General features: G+C 42.7%; 1 protein-coding gene across 5 annotated transcripts in view; it reads right to left on the bottom strand.

The window, feature by feature from the left end:
- Positions 1 to 21,388, bottom strand: part of TBX15 (T-box transcription factor 15) — a 129,857-nt gene that overhangs the window by 9,748 nt on the left and 98,721 nt on the right. For all 5 annotated transcript variants that reach the window (XM_002715697.6, XM_008264587.5, XM_070077808.2 and 2 more), the window contains one exon: positions 9,335 to 9,432. In XM_002715697.6, the coding sequence (XP_002715743.3) occupies positions 9,335 to 9,432 (98 nt within the window). The remainder of the gene's footprint in view (positions 1 to 9,334; positions 9,433 to 21,388) is intronic.

The following is a 21,388-nucleotide window of genomic DNA, read 5'->3' as shown; positions in this document are numbered from 1 at the left end:
CAAAAAGGAGTAAAAAGAGATTTCAGCTATCTGGATGCCTGATGGACACATGCCTCTGGCAAAAGAGGATCTAAAAAGATACCTAAGATGCCTACTTTTCCTTAAAAATATATATAATCCCCTAAATGTTTGAAGAAATAAGAGAAGTTGTTACCCTGACCTCATTCTGATAAGTAAGAACAGGCTAAACAATGAAGTAAAAATGCTGGCAACTTTTGAAAAGATGATTTTAATATTAGTGTTCATAAAAATATAAGGAATATAATGTAGAAAACAGAAAACTACTGGTTTTTTAAAAAGGTTTTTAGAAGTCCAGAGGAAAGAGATGCACAAATACATCAATGGCAAATCTGAACAGAAAGGTGGTTCCAAAAACTAACAATAAACACACAAAGAGTAAAAGAGGGGGAACCTAAAGATGCCAAAGTGGCTGTCCTCTGCTGGATTTATGGAGCACGTTAGATAACGACCCACAGAAGCATCCATAAATACAGACCAAAAAAACCCATACCCACATAGGATAATCAGAATTTTTCAGTGAAGTTTGCAGATTCCCTAAATAGTGATATCTATATTTTCTTCCAGATACTCGGTTTATGTTTTTTCAAGGAAGAATTATATTGTCTTAATTGTCTATTCTTGTCCTTAGCCCCTTCCAAGAAGATTTAATGTTATCTGTGACAGCACAAATATTAGTTGAGAGATGAGTAAATTAATAAAACTTATTCCTCTGGGTTAAAATTTTAAGGCCATTTTACTAACTCCCCAAATCATATGCACTCCCTAATCATATGGATCCCTGAGTCTATAAATAATTGTTCCCAACTTCCTGTCCTGTCGTTTTCACTTCAGGATCATGAGGCACTACTTTCACAATCTTTTACCAAATTTGTTTTCTTCTGGTGTCTTGATTTCTGTTCTTTTTTCTTTCTTTTCAAGTCGCCCTCCCCTTCAAATTTTAGCCTAAAGTTTTCTCAATTTTGTAACTTTTTGCCAAGCACAGTGACACCAATCCCTTGATACAGAACTTAGCAGAGTTAATTCACTCATTCAACTACTATTTGAGTATCTGGGTATCATGCCTGGACCTAGGGATTTCATTTTGAGAGGGAAAATTGATGAGGACAATGTGGATGAAAATATTAATGAAAGGATTGTGCAAATAACCAAGGGCATTTGGTCTACTCTAGTTGGCAAAGAGAATTTCCCAAGGAAGTGATATTTCTCCTCTGCTTATATCTCTAAGATAGAAGCACTAAGTAAGGTGAGTGGGTGTGAAGAAGCCTTACAGGGAAAGAAACAACATGTAGTAAGAAAACCCCTGGCGGGGCTGGCACCATGGTACAGCGGGTTAACACCCTGGCCTGAGGTGCCGGCATCCCATATGGGCGCCGGTTCGAGACCTGGCTGTGCCACTCCCAATACAGCTCTCTGCTATAGCCTGGGAAGGCAGTGGAAGATGGCCCAAGTCCTTGGACCCCTGCACCCTCATGGAAGACCCAGAAAAAGCTCCTGGCTCCTGGTTTAGGATTGGTGCAACTCCAGCCATTGTGGCCAACTGGGAGTGAACTATCAGATGGAAGATCTCTTTCTCTCTCTCTCTCTCTCTCTCTCTCTCTCTCTGTGTGTGTGTGTGTGTAACTCTTTCAGATAAATAAATAAATTTTTTAAAAAAAGAAAGAAAAAGAAAGTACCTGGCATGTTTGAAAAATGAAAGTAAGATGAGTAATGCTGGAACTACAGGTGGAAAGGGAAAGTGGTAACGATAAAAAAAAAAAAAACTGGAATGGTAATAAGAAAAATAACGAAGAATATTTATTGAATACTTCATAAGTCCTAGATGCTTCATAAGCACTTTCCATACATTATTTAATTCTTTAATTCTTATTTTAAGATCCACTTTATTTATTTGAAAGACAGTTACAGAGAGAGGTAGAAAACACAGAGAGAGAGGTCTTCCATCCACTGGTTTACTCCCCAAATGGCCATATGGCCAGAGCTGAGCCGATCCAAAGCCAGGAGTCAAGAGCTTCCTACAGGTCTCCCACTTGGGTGCAGGGGCTCAAAGACCTGGGCCATCCTCTGCTACCTTCTCAGGTGCATTAGCAGGGAGCTAGATAGAAAATGGAGCAGCCAGGACTTGGACCAGTGCCCATATGGCATGCAGGTGCTGCAAGAGGGGGCTTTAACCCACTGCACCACAGCACCAGCCCAAATTCTTTTTTTCCTTAGATGCACTCATTTATCTGAAATACAGAGTTACAGAAAGAGAAGGAGAGATAGAGAGCTCTTCCATCTACTGGTTCACTACCAAGATGACCACAATGGCCAGGACTGAGGCAGGTTGAAGCCAGGAGCTTCATCTGGGTCTCCCATGTGCGTGGCAGGGGCCCAAGCACTTGACCCACACCTTCCATTGCTTTTCGCAGGCCATTAGAAGGGAAATAGATGGCAAGTGGAGCATCCAGGACTCAAATTGACACCTATATGGGATGTCGACATCACTGATAGCAGATTTATCCACTTCACCACAGTGCCAGCCCCACCTTGTTTAATTCTGATGGACACTATCTCCATTCTAGAAGTGAAGGAACTATAGCCAGAGCATGCAAGGTCCAGTTGGCTATATTAAGGACTATGCCTTTCATAAGTGAAAGTAAGCTGTGGCTATTGAAGGATCTTTAGAATAGAAGGCTGATATCAATAGATGTGTTTTTCAGCAAATGACTTTGGTTGCTATGTGAGGAATGGCTTGGAGGAAAAATGGAGGCTATGGAGGGAATTATTGTCATCCAGGTGAGAGATGACAATAGCTCAGATAGAGATGGTAGCAAGGGAGATTAGAGAATTGGGCAGATTCAGGAACTTGGCAATGATGGGATATAGGGGTGGAAGAGGAAGCAAACTTCCAGAATAATGATAGTAGTATTCTTCTCCTAGGAGAGGGCACTGGGTCTGTGAGGCAGATGATGAACTCAGTTTTAAGCACACAGATCATAAGTGACTTTGAAAGCAAAAAACAATATGTAATCAATTACCAATGTTTTAATGGATGGAATTGAGGTGCTCTTTATCTGCTGTCAGGAGCTTCTCATTCTTATAGTGCAAACCCTGCTGCAGAACTGAGATCCTGATCTTCTACAGCTAAAATAGGGAGTGCTTTTTTAAAAAGTTCTCTGTGAATAGTTAGTTGCAAGCTTTGCAGATGGACATTATTCCTTATCTCAGTGACCACTGAGATCGCCACAAATTGGCTATCTTTGAATTATTACAGTGAGCTCACAGTTCAATGGTTGATGTCCCTTGGATTGTTCTTTTCTAGCATTTTAATAGAATGACTTGTTCAGTATCTTATTCCTCTCACTGATCAACATCAGACAAATCAAAGACCCTATAATCCTAACACTAACTCCTTGACAAACACTCAGCAGTGTTGAAATCTACCATGATGTCTGTTAGCACTTGAGGAGAAGGGAAGTTTCTGTAAATGGAAGGCCTCCTTGTTTCCACAGATAGAGATGTATTGACAGCTCTGATCACACTAAAAGGTTTTCTTTTAGCACAAACAGTTGACAGATCACTTGGAGTCATTGCTCACGTGAGCTCTCTCCATTTTAGCTATAAAATAGGTCTAGGGGCTGGTGTTGTGGTGTGGCAGGTTAAGCTGCCACCTGCAATACCAGCATCCCATATGGGCATTTGATCAAATTCCAGCTGTTCCACTTCTGATCCAGCTCCCTAATAATGTGCCTGGTAAAGCAGCAGAAGATGGCCCGAGTGCTTAGGCCCCTGAACCCGTGTGGGAGACCTAGACAAGGCTCATGGCTACTGGCTTTAGCCTGGCCCAGCCCTGGCCATTGCAGCCATTTGGGGAGTTAACCAGCAAATAGAAGACCTCTCTCTCTCTCTCTCTTCCTCTCTTTCTCTCTCTCTCTCTCCCCAGCTCTTTCTCTCTCTGTGTGTATGTGTATGTGTGTGTATGATTCTTTCAAATAAATAAAATAAATCTTAAAAATAAAAGATCTATTGTTTACAGGAAGAAATCCATCAGAACAATAGGATTGTTGCACTTATCTGCAACCTAGCTGGACTCTTATTTCTTCTTCCTTCCTTGTCTATATTGCCTCAGTCTCCTTCCTCAAGCATAACTTAATGTGGTTAGTTTATCTCCTCCCTTCAAGCAGAAGCCATTCATGACATAGAATTTTCATATCAAAACTCTTTAAACATATACATATCCTTGTTGATTCTAAATGAAGACATTTGAAGATAAAAACATACACTTGACTATATTTTTTAAAAAGTGAAATGCAAGCCGGCGCCGTGGCTCAATAGGCTAATCCTCCACCTTGTGGCGCCGGCACACCGGGTTCTAGTCCCGGTTGGGGCGCCGGATTCTATCCCGGTTGCCCCTCTTCCAGGCCAGCTCTCTGCTATGGCCAGGGAGTGCAGTGGAGGATGGCCCAGGTGCTTGGGCCCTGCACCCCATGGGAGACCAGGAAAAGCACCTGGCTCCTGGCTCCTGCCATCGGATCAGCGTGGTGCGCCGGCTGCAGCGGCGGCCATTGGAGGGTGAACCAACGGCAAAGGAAGACCTTTCTCTCTCTGTCTCTCTCTCTCACTGTCCACTCTGCCTGTCAAAAATTAAAAAATAAAAAAATAAAAAAAAAGATCTCTCTCTCCGCCTTTCAAATAAATAAATCTTTTAAAAAAAAATAAATAAAAAAATAAAAATAAATAAAAATAAAAAGTGAAATGCAGACCCATTTAGAGTGAATGCTCAAGCTGTTGAACAATAAGCCAACAATAGGAAGAATAAACTAAATTATTTTGCAAAATTAGAGCTCCAGTAAATAAGAATGAAGAACAGTAACGTGGTCTGGCAGAAAGGAGACTGTCCTGTCCAACAGGAGATCCATGATGGCATTCTCAACTTGGCTCTGCCACTTTAGTGCGGTTATATTCCTATAATGCTCTATGCCTTCATTTCTTTTGGGGATCAAAAGTACAAGCTAATGAATCCTATGCATCTCCTCCATAAGAGAAAGCAACTATTTAGAACACTCCATTCACTCTATTCAATATGTGTTTTTAAACAGAAGCATTTGAATTTTTGCAAAATGGTGACTAATTGCCCTATTTTCCTTGAAATTTTATCAGCAGATGATTCTTAATGCAATAAAGATAAGAATGACAAGGCAAAGATGGATAAAGCATCCTTAACCTCATCTAAGCATAAAGGTTGATCCAGCCTCCGTCCGTAGCTGCACAAAACCGTGCCAGGGCTATTATTTTATATGCCAGATATTCATCTGTTTGAAGCAATAAGGTAATACGAACACCTGGGTGAGTCAGTTACTATGTGAATCTTATGTTGGGACCAATACTGTCTACACTTCCCTCACTAAAATGAAATTACCGTAAAATCATTCTGCCACTGAAGTTTCCACTACAAACTTTCTTCTCATCATTCTGTATTCCATCTGAGACACAAAGCATTCAACACAGATGGCTGTGTCTTTTTTCTTCATTTTATGAGTAATACTATTCAGAATTACTGGGATTCTTAGTAGTTAAGGGAAGAGGGAATGGACACTGTTGCTTTTACATATGTCAAAAAACAAAGTCATATTTTTAATAATGAGAATCTGGATCAAGGCTTCAAAAATACATTCCAATTAAAATATTTAATAGAAAATTTCATTGACAATTTAATGGAAATTTTAATATGATTTAGGAAATTAGCTTTTCCTCTAGCCCATCTCACCACCATATGTATCCAATAATTCATGCTCATTCCTCTGCAAGAAAAAAGGGGGTCATTGAAGTGGTTGTGACATTATGCTTTCAAAGTTTGGTTTCTCTTAAGCCGTTGCTTTCAGTGTGTCAATAGCTAAGTCTTCATGTTGATAAATTTTCTGTGGAACTACCATGAAACCTACTGCACTGTACAGCCATGCAGCCTATGCAAGCTCCCTGTGCCTGTGCCCCACATGTGATTACAGGGCAGATCACCACCTCTAATGATGACTTCACATCCCACACCCACATACACACTAGGTAGTTGTGCTCCAAGATGGAGGTCACTAAAGTGAGCCTACCTCTTGAGCCACAGTGCCACCAAGTGATCTCAATCACTCACCCCTCATTAGGTATTTCCTGTGTGCCAGGCACCATGCCAGACCTTTGTTGCATAGCAGTGCACACTGTTCACATGGTTGCCATCAATGCCAGTCCTCAGGAACTGGCAGGATCCCTTCCAACCTTCTCATTCCAGCCTCAATGAAACCGACTCCTGCTTAGCTAGAGATTGGAAAGTGAAGATAAGCAAAGAGCCCACCCCAGAAATAAACAGAACCAAGTGTCTTTCAATGACATGTTTTCATTTATAGGTCATGTTTATGTAAACGTCTTCACAGAAGAAAACCCCTTTTTTGTAGATGAGTAAACTGGCATTCAGAGTGGAAATAAATTGCCCAAGATTATGTAAGAGGGTTAGTGATCACCAAAAGTGAGGGCCCAAGGGTGTTTAGTGAAGCAGATAAGACAATGCTTAGGACTCCTGCACCTCACAGCTGAATGTCGTTGTTTGAGTCCTGGCTCTGCTCCTGATTTTAGCTTCCTACTAATACACACTCTGGGGATTATCAAATCATTGCTCAAGTGGTTGGGTCCCTGCTTCCCATGTGGTAGACCCAGACTAAATTCCCAGCTCCTGGCTTCAGTCTAGCCCAGCCCTTGCTGTCACAATCATTTGAGGAGGATACCAGCAGATCTAAAATCTGTGTGTGTGTGTGTGTGTGTGTGTGTCTGCCTTTCAAATAATAAAAAAAAAAGGCAAGGCCCCAGATTTTCCTGACTCCAATAAAACCTCTGAGTCTTAAGGGCCATGATGAATTAGCTGCAGTTGGAACACCCTGAATAATTGGTGACTCTGCTTCTAATCACATCTTTATGGGAGCAAAAGGGCTTCCCATGTGGAAATCTTCCATTTCTCCCCCGCCTACATAAAAAGAGGTGAAAATTCTGGATCACTTTCCTCACCAGATCCCTATGGAGAGGAATCATCTGATCATGTTTTGAGTAATTAATCATCAGAAAGGTAATATTCCCTGTCCCGGATACATCTTCCTCTTAGGTGTACACATACAGGGACATAGGGAGATGAAGATGATAGTAGTGATGATGAACACAATAACTTGCACATGTTGATCACATACTATGGTTTTAAATGCATTATCTCATTTAATGCTCCTAAGAATTCTATTACATTCTTCCATATAAAGCAGAAGAGATAACTGACTACCAGGAAGGTTGTGGAACTTGACCAAGGTTCCAAACCAGGAAGGAACAGTGGGTAACAATTGTCTGCCTCCAGAGTCATGCTCTTCATCACTACACTCATCTTAAAACCTGAGACGCGGCCGGCGCCGCGGCTCACTAGGCTAATCCTCCGCCTAGCGGCGCCGGCACACCGGGTTCTAGTCCTGGTCGGGGCGCCGGATTCTGTCCCGGTTGCCCCTCTTCCAGGCCAGCCCTCTGCTGTGGCCAGGGAGTGCAGTGGAGGATGGCCCAGGTGCTTGGGCCCTGCACCCCATGGGAGACCAGGAAAAGCACCTGGCTCCTGGCTCCTGCCATCGGATCAGCGCGGTGCGCCGGCCACAGCGCGCCGACCGCGGCGGCCATTGGAGGGTGAACCAACGGCAAAGGAAGACCTTTCTCTCTGTCTCTCTCTCTCACTGTCCACTCTGCCTGTCAAAAAAAAAAAAAAAAAAAAAAAAAAAAAAAAAAAAAACCTGAGACGCTTCAGCAATGTAGATTGCGAACCTAATTCATTGTGCAAAGTGCTAGAAGCTCCCAAGAGCAAAGTATATTATCAAAGTATATTATCAAATCCTGAATGGCTTCCCAAATAACAGAACCATAAATTAAAAAATCAGGCTTCTATTAACAGCAGCCATTGGAACAGAAAGAGCTCAGTAAATTTGAATCAGTGTCTCCTTTGGGCAGTGGAGGTTGGACAAGGAGACTCATAAAGCATTTGACACTTTGGGAAGCTTTTACTCAGGTACCCAGGTGGGTGGGCCCAGGGAAGTGTAGGGCACAGATGGAACTGAGAACAGAAGCTAAAAGAAGAGTAGGAGCCGGCACTGTGGTGTGGTACACTAAGCCCTCACCTAGGGCGCTGGCATTCCATAGGGGTGCTGGTTTGTGTCTCAGCTGTTCCTCTTCTGATCCAGTTCTCTACTTATGGCCTGGGAAAGCAGTAGAAGGTGGCCCAAGTGTTTGGGCCCCTGCACCCACATAAGAGACCCAGAAGAAGCTCCTGGCTTCAGATAGGCCCAGCTCTAGCCGTTTTGGCAGTTTGGGGAGTGAACCAGCATATGGAAACCTTTCTCTCTTTCTCCCTCTCTGTCAACAACTCTCCCTCTCAAATAAATAAATAAAAGAAAGAAGAGTAGAAATTAGATGAAGAGCTCAAAGCAATGCGGGGGGAAGGATCAGGGAGTCCACTTAGCCCATCACCTTGAGATGGGCTTTGTTTCATGTAAATGAAATGGGGTGAGCAGAAGTTGCAAGATTCAGAAGGGCTTGCATCAGCCCCCTCCTCACTGTGAGATCTGATACAACAGCTTAGCTTTTTCTCATCTACAAAACTAGGATTAAAAAAACCAACAAGGCTGCCATGAGAGATGAATGAAGCTGTTGCAGAGATCTCTCAAAATACCATAGTCTGGAAACTAGCATTTATCCTAGCAGTTAAGATACCTGCCTGCCATACTGTAGTGCCCAGGATTTTATTCCAGCTCCAGATTCCAGCTTCCTGCTAAGGCAGACCCTGGGAAACAGCAGTAATGGCTCAAGTAATGCATCCCTGCCACCCACATGGAAGACCTGAACTGCATTCTCAGCTTCGGTGTTTGACCCAGTTCTGCCCCAGCTACTTGCAGGCATCTCAGGAGTAAACCAGCAAATGGGAGCACTTTCTACCTTCTTCTCCCTCTGTCTCTGTGCCTCCCATATAAACAAATATTTTTTTTAAATACCATGGCCTACGAGAGTGTTTAGTAACAGTAGTAATAATTATGTCACAATCATAAAAATGCTTTAAGGAAGAGAGAATTTTTAGTGTCAAAAGAAATGCTGCCTCTGCAACAAGGTCGTTTGTACAAGTGGTGAGGCTTCGGTTATTTACGGAGCCATCGAGTTATTTTTGTACAAAGAGAATGCTATAACCTGTGTCTTGGTCTGGGGCCAGATGTGCTACATTCACTTCATGTCCCACTCCTTTCCCAGCCCTATCACTCAGCAGAGGCCTCACCCCAGGGTTTACCTTGCTGCTTTTGCATGGTGGTGAAATCCTCAAAGGTAAGTGTGCGCACAGGAGGTCTCCAGAACGCGTAAGTCTCCATGATGGCTTCAAGTCCGGTTCTGGAGGGAGAAAAGCCAGCAAAGGAAGTTGTAAATAATCCCAAGACATGCACTTAAGCTTCAGAGCTCCAGAGGTGGCTGTCTGACAAGTGGTATATACACAGGCACTGAGAGACGTCCCCATCTGGGTAAACAATTCTGCACAAGTGCAGTGGGCAGGTGGGGGGGCGGTGCAGGAGAAAGAATAAATTACCCAGCTCAGGTGATCTGCAAACAACTCCACAACTACGATGGAATTTCACTCTGATCTTTCTTCAAGGGAGGTTTGGCATGCGTCAAAAATCATATTAGGTGTTGGAGGTCAAGGTCACTAATACAGAGGGTATAGATGAGCAGCGTAGCACTGACTGCTTCACCACAGAACAATGCCTCATCATTCTCACAGTGCACTGACAGCCTGTCCCAAAGTCAACTCCCATCCCAAGAATATGAAGTCACTGTAGCTTCAAAAGCTTCTGAAATCAATGGTGATGATCAGGGCGAAAGAAATATAACAAAAGGTAAGAAATATGCCTGAGTTTTTGTTGCAACAAAAAAAACATCTACTCAAAAGCAGAGAAAGGGCTTCTTCTCAGAGCTTAGACCTCTGGGGTGGGGTGGGGGGAATCCAATACTCATCACTGCTCTAAATATTTATCTGCATTTTTTAAAGATTTATTTATTTGGAAGAGTTACAGGGGAAAGGGGGAGAGATAGATCTCCTATCTGCTGGTTCATGCCCCCAAGATGGCTGCCAGGAGTTACAAGGGATCTCCCAAGCACATGCAGGGGCCCAAGACCTTGGATTGTCTTCTGCTGCTTTTCCCAGGCCACTAGCAGGGAGCCAAATGAGAAATGGAGCAGCCAGGACCTGAACTGGTGGGCATGGCAGGCAGCAGCTTTACCTGCTATGCCATACTGCTGGCCCCTATCCGCATTTTTATAAGCTATAAATCAAGCTGGACTGTGAGAGTCACCTTCTGTCAGACTTCAGGAAATATAAAATATTTTACAAGTATATTCCTTTAAGGGTCACTGGAACTGGACATACTATAAACTGGACTATGTGCATCCTGTCTATTTTATCCTTCAATTAACTGTGTGTCTCCCTTGCATGTGAGGGACTGATACACACATCATTTTCACATAACTTGCTGATAGTTATATCCTACTCCAGACAGAGGGTTGACTGGGGCTTTGTTTAAAGCTTTGAACACAGCTCTAATTACAGACTTTTCATTAAGCCGACTGCTTCATTTCTGTCTCAGTAAAGGGAGGGGAAATTCAGGCACTGTGGAAAAGGTGGGAGGAGGCGAGTGGGGAGGAGTAGGTAGCAGAATTCCTTTCATGACGGCATCCCTGGAAGGTGGCATAGTGCCCCTGCCTGGAAAAGACAGGCTGTCCCTTGGGATGAAACTCACACTCCCTACCTTCTCCCCGGCAATATGTTTCCTGACTTATCTTCAGTGTTACAAGCCAAGAATAAAATGAGAAGTTCTATTTTAAGTGAAAATAAATATCCTTTTCTTATAAATGACTAGAGGATCTCCTGAGGTCACTCTCACTCAGTCAAGCTGCTGATAACACCGACTGACTCTTCATGATCGGAACACTTCCTCTCTGAACCGGCATTACTTGCACAATTAACTTTCTAAAGTCTTCCCTGGAATCGTGGAGGCTTTAAATACACCCATGTTGGCACACCAAACTCTGTATTTTAAGAAGAGGTTCAGAGGAGAGCGTGTTGCATGGTGTTTATTAGCTGTTAATCTGTTAGAAGTAGAACAGAAGACATCTCCACATAGTCACTCTACATTAATGCTGAATACAGTACATGAAACTATTTGTGGAGAGAAAGAGTCCAGGCAATTAGGGAGTTCAGAATAATAAGGGGATAGGCAGATAAAGCCACGCTGAGCCTTAGTGGACAGAAGAAATAGATAGGCCAGGCTTAGATCTCACTGCCTGGGTATGGAATGTTGGCGACCCTCCAGAACATCTTAGGATTTCCTTTAATGGCACAGGAGGCTCACTGCAAATGGCAGCTTCTTTACTGTTCCATCTCCTATCCCATTCCTCCCAGGAACGTGTACCAGTAACGCGGACAAAAGATTAGCTCAAGGACAAACAACAGTCCCTTCTCATTTCACAACAAAGTGCTAAATGACTGTGAAGTTGTAATCAAACACTAGTATAGTACCAATATTATATTTATTAAACAAATTTAAAGTAAACTTTACTTCGTTTTTCAAATATCCCAAAAAAAGGTGTGAAGCTGTGGCAAAGGTTTTAGCAACTGTATTTTATTTTTAGAATTATTTATTTATTTATTTGAAATGCAGAATGACAGAGATGGACAGATCTTCTATTCATTGTTTCACTTCCTTAATGGTTACAACAGCCAGGGTTGGGCCAAGCTGAAGCCGTGAGCCAAAAGCTCCATCTGGATCTCCCACACAGAGGGCAGGGGCCTAAGTACTGAGGTCATCAATTCATTGCTTCTCAACCACATTAGCAGGGATCTGGATTAGAAGCAAAGCATCCAGGACTCAAGCCAGTGCTCTAATATGAGATGTGGACATCTCAAGCAGTGGCTTAACCTGCAGTGCCCACTGTCTGCTCCCTGTAATTTTATTTAAGTAGTCCACTCTACACTATAAAAAGTGACCATCTGTCCATGTATCCAAATCGAAAAATCCAACTGAAAAATTTACAGAACCATAATTGGGTATGTGGTACAGCAGTTAAGTTACTGGTTTGAGTCACTTGCCTCCCATATCGGGGGGGAGGGGGTCAGGCTCGGGTCTCAGCTTCTTCACTTAGGATCCAGCTTCCAGCTATCATGTGCAATAGTAAGCAGCAGGTAATGGCTCAAGTTCTTGGTCCTTACGCTCATGTGCATGGCACCCCTTGCTTCAGTCTGGCCCAGCTTCAGCTGCTCAGCTGTTACAAGTATTAGAGGAGTGAAACAGCAGTTGAAAGCTCTCTTTCTCTTCCCCCCACACACTCCAAATAAGTAAATAAAAATTTTTGAAACTTGTGGACTGTTCATGGGAGTCATCTATTCTACCTTTCATGATACCACCTTGGATCCTCTGGAAAATGTTATTCTTTTGTAGATCTATTAGAAAGTTCTTTCTGGGGGGCTAGTGTTGTGGCATATAGAAACAGAAGGAAGGGGTCAGCACTGTGGCGTAGTAGGCTAAGCCTGTGCCTGAGGTGCCGGCATCCCATATGGGCGCTGGTTCATGTCCCGGCTGCTCCACTTCCAATCCAGCTCTCTGCCATGGCCTGGAAAAGCAGTAGAAGATGGCCCAAAAGCTTGGGCCCCTGCATCAGCATGGGAGAACCAGAAGAAGCCCCCTGGCTTCTGGCTTCAGCTCAGTCCAGCTCTAGCCATTGTGGCCATTTGGGAATGAACCAGCGGATGAAAGACATTTCTCTCTGTCTCCCTCTTTGTCTGTAGCTATACCTCTAAAATAAATAAATAAGATCTTTAGAGACAGAAGGAGTCCTCTAGTGTTGGAGTTTGGGGAATTCTTTCTGTAGCTGACTATGATTATGCCTTTATTAACAGATGTCTCAGAGAGGTTTCATTTTCCTTTGGTTTCTTCGGGTCCAGGCATGGAATCTCTGAGTTTCCTAGTAGAGGCCATTCAATTCTACCCCTTTTCTTCTCTTCCAAAAATCCTTGCCATCTACCCATTAACATCTTCAGTCACTTGGATGTCTACTCATAGTTTATTATGTGCTACACAATGTTTGTCATCATTTTATACTAGTTTTGTAAAATTCTATCTCCAAGATTTTAAAAGTGAATTCATTGTCTAATAAATGGAATAAGCTGGCTTAGGTAACCACGTAGCATTAACATGTTCCACATGGTCTGTTGCACACCAGAGACCTAACATCATTTCTAACATTTCCAATCAGAGATGGTCAAATTGGCAAGTATTCTCCTCTTTTTTACTTTTCTCTGTTACTCCAGTGACAACAGAGGCCATATCCAAACCCCCTATGTTCAATCCTTTGGCTATAATCCTTTGGCTCTCTGATTTCCAAGCCTCTTCTCTTTTGACTTCTCAGTTTGCTCACTGGCCAAACCAACAGAATGTGCTGAAAAGGCAGGAGAAGAGGAAGGACAGGAAGAAAGCCAAAGAACTCTTTTACACATTGACAATGCCTCAAGGTTCAATGATCTGGAAAAAGTAACCAGATTGTAAAGAATTATCCTACTGTTTCCAAAAGAAAAAATGGGTTAGGATCACCCTTTTCAAGCTCAGCAAATGTTTGATGATTACAATACTTATAAAACATTCATGGGCCAAATAGGCAGCAAATAAAAACATGATTCCTGCTGTTCACTTATGGTGAGATAGGCAATTTCCTTCTATCTTTTTCTTTGCTTCTGTTTTTCCTACTCAATTTTAACTGTTCTCCATACTATTTGCAGGTGGTACTAGTGACAAAGGGATAATAAGCTATGTATTGATAATGTCATTAGTCATCTCTCAAAAGAATACAGTAAAGGGCTACAGGAAGCTTAATGAGATAGGACTCTTGAAGTCATAAAGGAATTATCCAAACAAGAAAATATTATGCACAAAGGTCAAGAGATAGGAAGCCAAAAAAAAAAAAAAAACTACAAGATCTTTACCCTTAGAAATGTCCTGTTCAATTAAAAGAAAACAACCTATAAATGACTAATTTCTAAACTATGAGATAAATGCTACCCTGGAGATATGTATAAGACACCATGGAGCATCAAGCAGGAAGTAGTTAATACAGCTGGAAAATTCAAAGAAAATTACACAGAAGGCAATTATTCAAATTTAATATTAAAGAGTACTCAGCAAGCTTCTGCACAGCCCAGAGGGAGAAAGGGCTTTCCTGACAGAGTTAACAGTATGTACAGAGACCTAGAGGAATGTTTCAAAACTGAAAATAGGTCAGAATGACTGGAGCTTAGGATGTAAGGTGGCAGGTAGACACCATGGATATTTATTCCATGTTAGGTGCCTAGATTTTAACCTATGGGTGGTGCTGTGCCTATGATCTCCTTTCCTTTTCCTCCCTTTCCCAGGATTTCAAGAGACTGGGAGGGGCTGGCGCTGTGGTGCAGCGGGTTAAAACCCTGGCCTGAAATGCCGGCATTCCATATGGGCGCCGGTTCTAGTCCTGGCTGCTCCACTTCCGATCCAGCTCTCTGCTATGGCCCGGGAAAGCAGTGAAAGATGGCCCAAGACCTTGGGCCCCTGCACCCGTGTGGGAGACCCGGAAGAAGCTCCTGGCTCCTAGCTTTGGATCGGCGCAGCTCCGGCCATTGCGGCTGATTGGGGAGTGAACCAGGGGATGGAAGATCTCTCTCTCTCTTTCTCTCTCTCTTTCCTCCCTTTTCTGTGTAAAAAAGACTTTCAAATAAATAAATAAATCCTAAAAAAAAAAAAAAGAGACTGAGAACCAGAATATATTAACTCTTTGGGAATTATACCAACATTCTTGCTGCATTAAGGTGAAATAAAGCTTTCCAAATTTCCTTCTCCTTCACTGGATCTAGAATAAGCTCCTAAATCCAGATTATTCAAGATATTTGTTTTTCAGGGATATTCTAAAAGACTTCTCAACAGAGGTCTGCAAATTGCCCAAAGACTAAACAACCAATCAAAATTTGGCTTGAGATTGTACAATAAGCCTATCTATGGGATGAAGTAGGGTATTATTAACATGCCTCTTCCAATAACTTGGAAAGACAGGTTTCCAATGGAGAGATGCTTAAAATCATTCCTCATCCAGTGATTTCCAATTATGAACTCTGTTCCTCTTTGGAAAGTGAATAGGCAGTAACAGCAACTCATGAAAAATGTAGTAAAAATCTATAATAACACTAAGCAAGCTAACTGGGATGATCTACCCTTAAGTTGATAATACTAAAATCTCATAATGGACAGATTAATACTCTGGTTAAGAACACAGGTTCTGGACTTCCTGGGTTCAAATTGAGATCCTATGGCTCCCTAGTGCAATCTGAACCAAATTACATAATCTCTTCATGCTTAAATCTCTTATCTAAAAAATGGATATGATAAAAGTTTGTCCTAGCCATTACTTATTAAATACAGATTGATTAAAGATAAAATACGTCATAGAAAGAGAGACAATATGATGAAACTTTGAGGACCAGTGGTCTAGCTCAAGCAAAGAAAAAAAATTCAACCATTCTGTTTAGCTTGTGGCCTATAGTAGGTGAATATATTCATTTTTAAATGTTTTTCTTTTATTTATTGAGAATACATTCTCATTGCTCTGAAATTCAAAGCTTTGTCAGCATTCTGGCCCTGGATTAAATGTGGGGGAAGCAATATGTTACTTAACTCCATTTCTCATTCTCTCCTCAGACAACCAGAAACATGTCCCTCAAGCCCCTATAGGCCTCATTATCTTGCAGATATTTCAGACTCAAATATGTTAGCCATTAAAAAGACGTCACTCTGTTCAATGACACCATCCCTGGACAAGTGCCATGGATAATAAAGCAATTGCCAACTTTCCCTGGCAAAGTCACATGGCAAAGAGGACAATGGTGTAAATGGTTCATGACAAGGCAAGGCAAACAAATAGCAAGGCAGAGAAAAATGAGGCTAAAAGACCATAAGCAGGGCACATGATCAATAGCCATGGTCTGGATGAGTTAGGAGGAGTCGGCTGGACACTGCAGCCAGAATCCAGTATAAGGCCAGGTACCCTGAATCCCAGATGCAGCAATGCCTGAGAGGAAGCCCAGCACTAATCAGGTCCATACATCTGCTAACTGGCAGAAGCCACTCATGCCAGGGGTAACAAAAGAATATGCAAAATCTACATGGCCTAGTGAGATTGCCAGGAAAGAGCAGGATGAGGTTGACTGGGAAAATACAGCCAATGGCTTTAGGGAAAACAAATGAACACACAGAAATTGAAACAGATGGAGACACTTGGGCTTCATGCTAGTTGACAAAAGGCAAGTGGTCAGTTCATTAGCTTTATGCTTGCTAGTGAGCTTTCAGGAGCAACAGGGAGCCAGAGGTAGATGAGGGTGTGGCCCTCCACCCCACCCCATAGTAAGTGTGCCTAATAGAGGGGTGTGAAATCATTCTCTGGATGCCATCACTAGCTGTATTTGCAAATTCCTAAAGGTAGTACTTTATTGTATTCAGTTTTACCATCAGTGAAATGGGAAATAATACACCAATTCCATCAATGCAGAGGTAAAAATGGATGTCAACTACAGATACTTCATAAAATTACTATTGCTATTTTTGTATACTTATGATTTGAATGGCTAGAAGCAAACACATGAGGTTGAATTATATAGCATTTATGGCATTTTGTCACTTCTAACCTACAAATGTGGTAATTTCCAATGTTTAGCTTAATAAAAGGTGTAGACAAGATTTGAGTCACTTGTTTACTATAGAGAACTCTGATAACAGATTTTAGTTGCCATCCATCCTGCACTCTTCCACTCCCACTCCCAAAGAAGTGTTGTTTCAGATCTAAACAAAAATGATCTGGCCCTGGGATTAATTTTTAACTGATTTTTCCCCATCTCTCCTTTTCCTTCTGCTGATATTAGGCATGTTAATTCCTCATTTCACACTCTTCTCTCTATGGGATGTTGCGAGGAAGGGCTGGGCCATAACAGGGAGTTCTTTGCTGTGCCCAAGAAAAGTGGTTCTTCACTCTCCAAACAGGGCCTTGGAACAATAGCTGCTTGCCAGTGGGGGAAGGGGACCAGGGAAAATTGTCTACTCCCAAATATTTTCCCTACCACCCTACCACCATTAGAGAGTAGTTCCTTCCCTTAGGTTAACCTTTAGCTTCATTCAACATCCTCTTTCAGCAAGCAAATATATCCGTTCCCATAAGGCAAAGAGTAGCTGTTTTTAGATCATTGTCCCCTGGTACATTATGCAAAGGGACACAAGGCACCAAGAAGGACTGTGGCCAGCCACATTCCAGCAGACAGCAGCGCTGGCTGAATGCACTCAGAATGAGCTCAGACTCAGATTTCCCCTGGTACCTCATCCTGCAGGCCTCATTGTTTCTTCAGTGAGGGGTAGCCCGTGAAAACTATTTACCCGTACAAAGCAACCTCCTCATGATACAAAGCCTGCCACGGGTTCCTTTCTCACACTCCTGAACTATGGAATTTGAGTGTCTGTCTCAGACCTCAATGGTGGACTCGAAAGATAAAAACATACTCTCCTAAAAATCCTCACCAATTCCCTAGACCACAGAAGAGCCATTCTATCTGGGTATTATTAGAAGCAATGGCTTCTTGATTGGTAGGCCAGCTGGAAATACCTGGAGGAAACCATGTCATGTGATATAGTCCCACCTGTATTTCTTAGAGAAAATGGAGCCTGGGAGTGAGGGTGAAGACAAAGGTCAAAGACAGGACAAAGGGCACCAAATTTTGATAGAAGAGCTTTAATACAGCTTCTAGAACCTCTCTCTCCCCGGACAGATATTCATTTTAATCTTCTCCTTATTACGTATATGATGGCTTTCGAGGAAGGCCCTGGGAATTGCAGAAAATATCCCACACTGATGGGCTTTCTATAAAATCTTGGCAGCAATCCTAGCAGAGACAACCACATGTGGGCTGGAGAACCCACAGAATCCCCTTCCCTTTTACTCCTGTGGCTACCCCTCAACGTGTAGGGTCTTGACAACTGTCATTCTCCCTCCAAGGGCACAGTGGGCACTCTAGACATGTGGGGACATGCCAGAGCTCCTGAAGCTCTACAGTAAGAGTCAGCAGGACACTGTGGCCTCTCATCAGCCTCATGAAGAGAGGGCTGTCTTCCCTATGGTACATGTTCCCCATTGAAGCCATCCCCATAGATATAATTTGAGCTGCTCATTCACTACTGGGTAACTTTTCTTAGCTCAGCCTCAGGGAATCTATTCTTTCCTAAGGAACTCACATACTGCACAGTGGTGTGTGTCCTCCTCTAGAGAGTCAGGAAGCACAGATGCACCCCTATGCTCCAGAAGCTAATGAGATGGTCCCAGAGGGGAGTATGTCCCAGTAAGTTAGACTAAGCCAATATCTTACAGTAGTAATCAGACTCAGGTTTGATTCCAAAGTGCTGTTGGTCTTTCAAACTAAGCCTATTGTAAATTCACTTTTTCTTTCCTTCTTATTTGGTGACCAAAACTCACTCCTGCTGCTATTCTCCTTGATCTGCCCTTGGTGGACATGTGGTTTTCTCATCCAAGAGGTCCTGGTTTTTAATTTCTCCAGTATTCATGCACTGTGTTTACTGTTTGGTTAACTAGTATTATTTTGTTATATATAACTAGTACTATGGGAAACTAATTTGAGAATAGAAACTGGAAGAATGCACAGTGCCAGTCTTCCAGGAGCTTTATACTCCAGCAAGGAGCAGAGCTCAAGAACACAGAGCACAAAACAAAAAGTCCTCACAAGCAGAGGGCATTTGCTTTCCCCCAGGAACAAGTCACTCTGCCCCCTGGCAGAACAAATCTCCCAAAGATAACTCTGGTCACTGTATTGTGGAGTGAATGCTAATTAAAGATGAAAACTTTACACACATACACACACACACAGAGCACACACACAGCACTCTCTCTCACACACACATACTTACAGAAGCATGTTCATATGTGCATTCTTCTCTCTCTCTCTCTCTCTCTCTCTCTCTCATGCTCCCTGTGAAGACTTCTCATCATGGGCATAATTACATGAAAATGAGAAGTAGCAACTCCATAAGTCAAGTGTGAAGAGTGGAGCCCTCTTCATATTAAAGTGTGCACCAGACCCTTCCTAACGATGCAGGAGGAACTCTGAAAGTCTCTGATGATGGCGACTCCACAGGACTGAAAATGTGAACTCATAGGGTCTTCTAAGCAGGCTGCAGACAGTCCAATGAACATCATCTTTTGTCTTCATCCAAGCAGATAATCAAATTTGAGAAAGACATAGGAGCCTAATGAAATGGAGACCCGAATGGCAATTTCATTATTAATAAAGGTGTCTGGGGACCACAGGATAGGACTGAAAGCTCAATGAGCTGCCCAGAAAACCCTTAAAATAAGCTGACCCCCCAAAAATCTACAGGCCCCCTCTGCTAGGTCAAACACACCACAAAAGACAGCTTGAGCTATGTGCCCTCTGCAGGCAGGCAGGTCCTCCAGCGCCCTCCTCCCTGACTCAGCAATCAGATTAGTCATTCTGGTCTCCATGGAGGCTAGGAGCCAAGAGTATTTCCCTGAGGACATCTCTTTGCTTTAAAATATGAAGACCTGGAAGCCAGCTCCTCAGCCACAGCTCCCTCAAGCACTCTTGTCTACCCTTGAGTGGACACAGCTGCCACCACTCACCGTGAGAGGCTCTCATGAGGTGTCTAAAGGGTGTGAGAGGGGTGGCTGTGTTCTTTCCATCCTTCCTGTCACACTCCCCCCATCCTGGGCCTCCAGATTGCACCAGGATGAATTGAGGTCGACAAACCTGAACGTGTTTTGGTTTGAGGTTTGGCAAACTCTGTAACTCCAAAGTATTCCACAAATGTTTTGTGTTCTGCAAAACCAAAAAACATTGGCAAAGCACTTTCCCCCCTAATTTTTAAGCCCATGTGTTTTTAAAGGAAATGTAATCCTTATGTTTTGGGTACATTTGTATGCAACTCATCAAACCATGCTCCTCTGTGTGAGTCACTTGATGTCTAATATGCCTCGGGAAGATGTGAGATTGAGTTCTGTTAGCAAAGAAAGGCAACAGTTGTGGTGCTGGGTGGGAGGCAGTAAGCTAGGTCCTGATAATGGCCCAGAACCACCAGTTCCTAGAAGGTTTGCAAATAATTTGCTATATCCTCGCCCATTAATCTTCTGGAGAATGAAAATGGCTTCTGCCTTTAATAACTCTTCCTTGCCCCTCGTGAGACATGTGATATCAGTGCCATCAAATTAGTTCCACCTGTTAGGTAAGTTCATCCTTGCTTCCTATCCTCTACTGGTTCATGGGGTAATCAAAAGTAGATGACAAAGTCCTGGGGTGTATGCTCAGAGACAGGCTGAGACCAGACAGAATGTTTGTGAGACAGATTCTTGGGAAATGGAAGGTTCTGGGTAACTTGAGTAGTATTTTTAAGGAGATGAGGGGTTTTCAGGGAGAGGATTTTGTTCTCATATCCTTCGAAGATTAAATAACTCAAGTGTACACTGTTAGCATGACAGAAGAAAAAGTGCATTGGCTTTGAGGCCAGGTAGACTTAGGTTTTAATCCATGCTCTTCCGGCCTTACTACATGACAGTAGGAAAGCTGCTTAACCATTCTGAGTCTCAGTTTCCTCATTTGTAAAATATAGGTTGTCTTAAAAATCAGAACAGAAGTGAAGGGTCTGGAACACACTAAGTTTTTTATTACAATCAACTGATATGTATATGTGTATACACACACACATATGTAGTATTGAAAGCAGTCTGCAGATTTTGATGGGACAAATGTTATCAAAAGGAGGGGGGTATCCATTTAGCCCAGCAGTTAAGATGCTGGTTAAAATGCTCATGTTCTAGGGACAAGCATTTGGTATTGTAGCTAAGATACTGCTTGGGACACACCCACATACCCTCAGGGATCCTGGATTTGAGTCCCAGCTCTGCTCCTGACTGTAGCTAGGTTTCATGTCACAAGGGTAGGAGACCTGGATGGAGTTCCTGGTTCCTGGCCTCAGCCCTGGACCATCCCCAACTGCTGTGGGCATTTGGGGAATGAACCAGTACATGAGAGCTCTCAAGAGATGAGAGAGAGAGTCTGTAAAATTGAATAAGAAAAAATAAATAGAACATTAAAATGAACTAATAAAGATCCATAATTTTCCTTTCCTGGATGCTTTATGGGAAAGAGCATCCCACCAGGCAGAACAGAAAAATAACTGTCTGCTCTGAACAGTAACACAGACACACACCAACA

This window comes from Oryctolagus cuniculus, chromosome 7 (genome assembly GCF_051225735.1).
Source record: "Oryctolagus cuniculus isolate XC-2025 breed Fujian yellow rabbit chromosome 7, ASM5122573v1, whole genome shotgun sequence".
NCBI lineage: Eukaryota > Metazoa > Chordata > Mammalia > Lagomorpha > Leporidae > Oryctolagus > Oryctolagus cuniculus.
Note: the sequence above shows the minus strand (reverse complement) of the source record. Positions and strands in the feature narration are given on the sequence as shown.